Below are 7,424 nucleotides of genomic sequence, written 5' to 3'. Positions count from 1 at the left end.
TTTGGACACAAGACACCTAACAACCCAATGTATGTCCTTCACTCAAAAAAAATGATTTTGTCATTTGGGAGTTGTAGTTGCTGGGATTTGTAGTTCACCTACAATCACAGAGCATTCTGAACCCCACCAATGATAGAATTAAACCAAACTTGGCACACAGTTCTCCCATGACCAACAGAAAATACTGGAAGGGTTTGGTGGGCAGGAGTTGTAGTGCACCTACATCCAGTGGACACAAACAATGATAGATCTGGAGCAAACTCTACCCAAATACTTAATATGTCCAAATGTGAACACTGGTGGAGTTTGAGGAAAATAGAATCTTGACATTTGGGAGTTGGAGTTGCTGGGATTTATAGTTCACCTACAATCCCAGAGCATTCTGAACCCCACTAATGATAGAATTGGGCCAGACCTCCCACAAAGAATCCCCATGTGGGCCACAACAACGCGTGGCAGGAGACAGCTAGTATATATATAAAAATCAAAGCACAATTTCACCATTTTACATAATTTGACTATTCCCATTGTACTACTCCACTGACATCTCTGGACCATCCTCTGTTTGGATATCAGCCAGCATGCCAATGACTTAAACCAAGAAACAACTTCCTAAGATCGAGAGAGACACTCGCAGAAACACCTCAGCAAGCAAGAGTCCAAAAGTGGCAGACTAAAACCCAGCACCTCAATCAGTGGCTCAGACCAGATGAGAAACTGCCCCCTGGACCCCACAGAAGATTCAGTGACCTGGAAGGCACCACAAGATGCGGAGCCAGTCTTAAGAAATGGGGCTACAAAGTGGAGCCCACAACATGCGAGTGTGGAGAAGAGCAAATCACAGACCACTATTACAATGCAACCTGCCCTACCACATGTGCAATGGAGGACCTTCTCACAGCGAGACCAGAGGCACTCTAAGTGACCAGCCACTGGCCAAAGGACATTTAGCATAATGCCAAGTTTTTAAACTTTGTTTGTGTTTTTAAATACATGTTAACTGTATGCTAAACTCAATTCTGACACGATAAATAAAATACTCCATTGTATATAATGAGACTTGAGCATCCATGGATTTCAGTATCCACAGGGATTTCTGGAAACAAACCCCAGCGGAAACCGAGGACCCAATGTAATGTAGTTCTTCCCCCAAACCCATCTGAACCATTTTGGCAAACATTCCTGAACCAGAGCCAACTAACCCGTCCAAAACCAAAACAGGCCCAAATAACTTCCACACTCCATTTTCCTTTATGCACCAGCATGACCTTTAATAAAAACAGGTAGTTTTCCTTTCTTTCTTTCTTTTCACCTTTTTAAATCCATAGTTACTTCTTCTTCTCCTCCTCCTCTTTTTTTTAAACCAGATCAAAATCAAAAATTAAAAAATAATCCATAAAAAATGTGGTATAAAAATTCACTTCAATCTGCTACATTACAGGGCGAGATCTTCTGCTACACAAATATGCCAATTTCCCATGGTTTAGATTTCATGGACGCCTTTGAGTACAAAAACTGCACCGAGACGGGCCTCCCGCCCTCCTTTCTCCCCAAATTTCCCCAAAGACCAGCAAAAGCCACCAGAAACCAACACCGTTGTGGCCCCCTCCCCACAGAAACCACGTTTGTTAGTAAACTTAAAAAAAAAAACAACGACCTGTATTTAAAACATTATCATCTCTATTAGATTAATTTTCATTGGAGTTAAAAAAAATCCCACGTCAGTTGCGATTTTCTTTATTTTCCCTTGGCTCCCTGAGCGTATTGTTTAACTGTTGCTTTCTTGGAGGAAAAAACAAAACAAAAAAAAAGAGATTCTCCACTGATGGAAAGCCCACGAGATATCCTTGTTTGCTCCAAACCCACAAGTGCTTCTTGAAAAACAAACCAAAAACGAGAGAGAGAAATCCAGAGAAGAAAAAGGACACAAGAGTTTGGTTGAAGTTGCTACCAAAAAGCAGGAAGATCCAACCAATATCCTCTAAAACCCGTTCCAGCACAAAATAAGGGGCCGCTTGTATGGATGATGGTAGATTCAACTCCTTGGAGGAACAGCTTTCATGATGGAGAACCTCAAAGACATCCATGGAAAAAAGGAGGCCATCACCAATGGACCAAACAGGAAGATGGCCATCATCAATGGATCAAAACAAGGGGCTGTTTGTGTGGATGACGGTAGATTCAGATCCCTGGAGGAACAGCTTTCGTGGTGGAGTACCTCAAAGACATCCATGGAAAAGAGAATGGCCATCATCAATAGACCAAACAGGAAGATGGCCATCGTCAATGGACCAAACGAGAAGATAACCATCATCAATGGACCAAATGAGAAGTTGGCCATCACCAATGGAAAAACGAGAAGATGGTCATCGTCAATGAACCAAATGAGAAGATGTCGATTGCCAACGAATCATCAATGCCAATGGACTCAAATCACCAACTCAACAGGGAAGATGGGTGTCCACCATCACCAATGATATCCCCAATGCAATGGAGTTTACAGCAGACCAAATAAGGTAGATGGAAAGCCAAAATACGTAGTCGAAATCACTGCCCCTCGCCGTATTAAAACTCATCCACTATTTACATTTCACAAAAGTCTGGCAGAGAGGCAAGAACTTCACCATCTCTGTCGAAAAGCCAATGGATGTTGTTCGCCTCCTGAAGGCATCATAAAAGATGCCATCTTGGCGAGGTCTCCCAAGTGAAACTTTTCTCATAGCAAATCATCCAGGACCAAGCTGTAAGGCCTCGAATTTGCCCGGATGATTCCAAGATCCACTCTGGTTGCGTTGACTCCGAAGGCAGGATCATGACGGGACGTTCAGCTGCCCCCTGCATTGGGTCCATCGGCCGGAGTCCCTTGTGACGTTCGACCGGATCTCATCCAGCCTGGAGCGTGACGTCCTTCCCTGAAAAGCCGCTCAGTAGATGACCTCGTAAACAGTGGCCTTCTTATCCCCGGAGCCGGTCACAATATACTTGTCGTCAGCCGAAATGTCACAGCTTAAGACGGAGGACGATTCTTTCGACTGGAGGGAAGCAACCAAAGGCAAAGGGGGGCAATGAGGTTTTAGTGCTGGCAGTGTAAAGAACCCTCTTCCATCTTACCACGTTGCACCACTATCAAGATAGGAAACTATAGAATATGCACCCTCAAAACCCAATATCCTCAAAACCCAACTCTAGAATTCCAGATCATTGAACAAGATGGCAATAGGGGCTTCGGGAAGTTGGAGGCCCAAACAGCTGGAAGGCTGCAGTTTTGAGGATGCCAGCTAAAGAATGAACACATCTTAGAAAATGGGGAGAACTAAGGTTTTCTGACCCTGATTTAGATTGTCCAAATCACAGAACTGGAACTGAAGGGTCACCTAGTCCAGCCATCTGCCAGGAAGGAATTGATGACCAAGGCATTCTCCAGAGATGACCACCCAAACTATGTTTGAAGACCTCCAAAGATGGAGGGTCCACCACCATCTGAGGTTGAACTGCTCTTAGACCAGAAGTTCTTCCTAATATTGAGGTGGAATCTCCTTTCTCACATCTGTTTATGTTCTGGTCTCTGGAGCAGCGGAAAACAAGCTGGCTCCACCATCTACTAGGCATCTCTTCTTATCCCCTTTCAGTCTTCTCTTCGCCAAGCTAAACATCTCATGTCCCTGAGCCATTCTGCTTGGTTCCCAAATCCCCCAAACAAAACCCAAGGCGATCAAGAGGTCCTCCTACCTGGAATATGCTGGCTCCGTAGGGAGTCCTCCACGCGTTGAGCAGGTTGTCCTTCCCAGTGCTCACAAACCACTTCCCTGCAAGAAAAGCAGGGGAAATGCCCCCAGATTAGAAGCCAAGAGTGACCCCAAGGAACATTTAAAAACATCCAAAACCTGTAAATATCTTTTGTGTAAGTCAGGGTGAAAGCAATGAGACCAAGTTTCACCAATATGTTAGATTTCAACAACTTTAAGAGTGGATTTTTCTAAATGCTCCTCTGCTCCAAATACACAAACAGAGACCCCATCCACACTGACATATAATAATACAGTTTGAATTGCATTATATAAGTCTACACCACGCATGGGCAAACCTCGGCCCTCCAGGTGTTTTGGACTTCAACTCCCACAATTCCTAACGTGGGAGTTGAAGTCCAAAACACCTGGAGGGCAAAGGTTTGCCCATGCCTGATGTAGACTCATACAATGCAGATTGCGTTATATGAATCTATACTGCCATCTAATCCAGTTCAATCAATGATCGTACCAATGGTATGCTTTGCCCTTTGCTTGCATCCTCTTATCAGTTGTGGGCTCTCCATTGAAGGCAGCCATTCACAATTACTGCAACTATATATGCCTTAATGAAATTGTTCGATTGCATCCCTGGACTGTACAAGGCTCCAGTCCTCAATGAGTAGCTAGACTTAAATATAGCATTAGAGCAAGGGAATCCTTTCCCCCCATTCCTATGCATGCTTTTCCCAGAAGGGGCTTTGTCTTTACTCTTCTTCCTTGCCACTACCTCCTCCCCCTTTGAAGATGTAGCAATGGAATCTCTGTGAGGCATGAGGTAACTTCCCCTTTAAAGGTATTTTTATTGCCCTGGATTTTGGCCACATGGTGATTCTCCATTGCCCTTATGCTGCTTTTGTCTCCCTTCCAGTGAGGATGCATTTTGCCTTTCTCCAGGCAAAATGTAGCTGCATGGATACTTTTGATAGTTTATCCTTTTACCTTTCTTAGAAGATGAGACTTAGTAAGCTAGTTAGCTCCAAGACCCTTTTGTATCTAGAATAAATATTTACAGATTTACAGCAGCCCTTGATTCAGAAAGGGGTCCCATGGGTCACACTTCCCCCCTTAGTCCGGCGGCACGTCCCTCGGCTTTGCAACGGCACGCTTTCCCCATCAGTGCATTCTTACCCAACAACCCAGGGACCCTCCTGCCCCAGGCCACTCACCACAATAAGCAAACTTCAGTGAAAGGACGCAGCTCTCGTGGAGGTGGAGCTGGTACTTGTCGGGCTTGGTGTGGTGCAGGACCTCCACGTTGCTGCTCTCCATGCCCACCGCCAACCACTCGCCTGTCGGACAGTAGCCCAGGGAGAAGATCTGAGGAGGGAAAGGAGCGCAAAGGTGGGCACCTCAAGAAAGGGGTCAGGCGGTGAGTCTCCCAAGACTGGGACCACCCATGAACACAATAACACAAAATACAGTCTCAGATAGTAATAGAGTATACAGGCCCTCCCCGAGTTACATCCTACTTATTAATGACTCTTAGTTAAGACAACAGAAAGTAAGAGAGATCTATCCCTCAGAAGGAAGGGAAATCTACTTCTGAAAGAGTAATTTACATGGGGAAAATGGGTCTCCTGAAACTTTATCACCAATCCTTGTTTCCAAAATCCAATTCTCACAGGGACAAGTGAAGTGGAATCTTCTGAACATGACACAGACAGCAAAAGGCAAAAGGTGTGTGTGTGTGTGTGTGTGTGTGTTCTTTGCACAAAGGTGATCTCCTGACCCTAAGGAGAGTTCAAGACCATTCAAAGGCCTCCACAGGCCCAGCTTAAAGATGAAGAGCTTGAACTCCATGGTCTGTGCAGAATCCAGTCATTTCCTTCAAAAACATCAGGGAGAGGGTCTCTGAAAGGGGATTCCAGAGTCACAATGCGGTCTTTTTTCAAGCCATCAAAAATATTTTGGAAGGTTGACATTTGCATTTGGAAAAAATAAGTCAAAGTCAAGGGCTAAGGGCAATGCAGGATTTCCCTACAATAGGCTCTCCTCCTCAGCTCAATGAATGAAGCCCAGCAGGGAGGAAGAGGAAAGGCAGTGGTTTCTCTTGAATGTACCACCTGAAAGTCGAAGGTAATGGAGGGCGGGTTCAAAAGTGTTCTCACCTGGGAGGTGAAGTCATGCTGCTGGAGCTGCCGCCCTTCCCGAAGGTCCCAGGAACGAACTGTGTTGTCGAGGCCCCCTGTCCAGAGCTTGGTCCCATCATGGGAGATGTCGATGCAGCTGGCCCCGTCTGTGTGGCCCTGGAACTGCCTGGAAAAGGGAACGCAGTTGAGAGTGCGAAATGGAGCAGACCCCACTCCTGACCCCAAAACATGGAGAAACAAGGCCACCAAAATGGCCTAAGGCAGGCCTGGGCAAACTTCGGCCCTACAGATGTTTTGGACTTCAAGTTGAGGCTGGGGAATGGAGCAAATCCCACTCCTGACCCCAAAACATGAAGTAAGGCAACCAAAATGGTCTAAGGCAGGCCTGGGCAAACTTTGGCCCTCCAGATATTTTGGACTTCAGCATCCACAATTCCTAACAGCCTACTGGCCAGGCCTGGTTTAAGATCCTGACTTCCTGATGGTCGGAATTGCTCTGCAGCAAAATATGCTGCAGTAGATTCTCCTTCCTTCCTTCCTTAAGCAGAGGCTGGAAGGCCCTCTGTTGGGAGGGCTTGGATTGTGCTTCTCCTTCCTGGCAGAAAGAAGAGGGTTGGACTGGATGGCCCCAGAGTTGGGATCTCTTCCAACCCTGTAATTCTATGAGAGACCATTCTATGAGGAACCCATCAGATCAGGCTCGCCATGTGGCCATTCATCACCATTGTGTCTTCTGCTTTTTTCCCTTCCTTCCGGTGAGGATGCACATTTTGCCTCTCCCTCTAGGCAAAATGTAGCTGCATGGATTTTTTTTTTACTTTTTTACCTTCTTAAAATATGAGATTTAGTAAGCTAGTTAGCTCCAAGACTTTTTCTATCAAGAATATATTTCTTTTACTTCAATAAGTATTTTTGAACCTAAAATTCTGACTCTGCAATCCTCTGCCATCCCAAGAAATAGAAGCCTATTCTAGCTCATCACATGTAAGTTTCTGCTGGTTATGAAGTTTGCTTCTGATACTCTGCTATATTTATGGTGGAATCACCCCAACTGAGGGTTATTTTTGAGCCTAACAGCTCAGATTCCCCAACGAAGAGCCTCCCGTGGAGCCCGGGGCTGCCAATCAGACCCAAAATAAGGCAGAGTGCCCTATGCTCAGGCAGAAGGTCAACAACTCTAGGTATGAATTCTGCCCAATGAGCATTGGGAATAGATGGGCCAAGGGGCATTTTTTGGATGGCGTCATCTCACCTGACCAGCGTCTGGTTGTGGAGGTCCCAGACGGCGATGTTGCCATCGCTGCAGCAGGAGAAGCAGACCTTGGCATCGGGGCTGATGGCCAAAGCATAGCAGGCGGGGGCTGAGGAGGTCAGCTCAGCCTTGATGCGGGGTGTTGGGGAGGCCAGGTCCCAGATGGTGAGCGTGCTGGCCTCTCCACCCACAATCAGTGTCCGGCCGTCTGGCAGCAGCTTGCAGGAGCGGATGTAGTTATCCCGGTTCTGGAGATCAAACAGCATTATACAGTCAGTATGGACTTGCATGCAG

At 46.1% G+C, this 7,424-nt stretch overlaps 1 protein-coding gene across 7 annotated transcripts in view; it reads right to left on the bottom strand.

The window, feature by feature from the left end:
* Positions 1 to 1,244: 1,244 nt before the first annotated feature.
* Positions 1,245 to 7,424, bottom strand: part of TLE3 (TLE family member 3, transcriptional corepressor) — a 42,225-nt gene continuing 36,045 nt past the window's right edge. For all 7 annotated transcript variants that reach the window (XM_060755397.2, XM_060755399.2, XM_060755398.2 and 4 more), the window contains exons 16-20: positions 7,131 to 7,378; positions 5,897 to 6,044; positions 4,955 to 5,105; positions 3,730 to 3,806; positions 1,245 to 3,032 (exon numbers count right to left, since the gene is read on the bottom strand). In XM_060755397.2, the coding sequence (XP_060611380.1) occupies positions 2,925 to 3,032; positions 3,730 to 3,806; positions 4,955 to 5,105; positions 5,897 to 6,044; positions 7,131 to 7,378 (732 nt within the window). In that variant the 3' untranslated portion in view covers positions 1,245 to 2,924. The remainder of the gene's footprint in view (positions 3,033 to 3,729; positions 3,807 to 4,954; positions 5,106 to 5,896; positions 6,045 to 7,130; positions 7,379 to 7,424) is intronic.

The sequence above is a fragment of the Anolis sagrei genome, chromosome 9 (genome assembly GCF_037176765.1).
Source record: "Anolis sagrei isolate rAnoSag1 chromosome 9, rAnoSag1.mat, whole genome shotgun sequence".
NCBI lineage: Eukaryota > Metazoa > Chordata > Lepidosauria > Squamata > Dactyloidae > Anolis > Anolis sagrei.
This window is presented reverse-complemented; position numbering and strand designations above follow the sequence as displayed.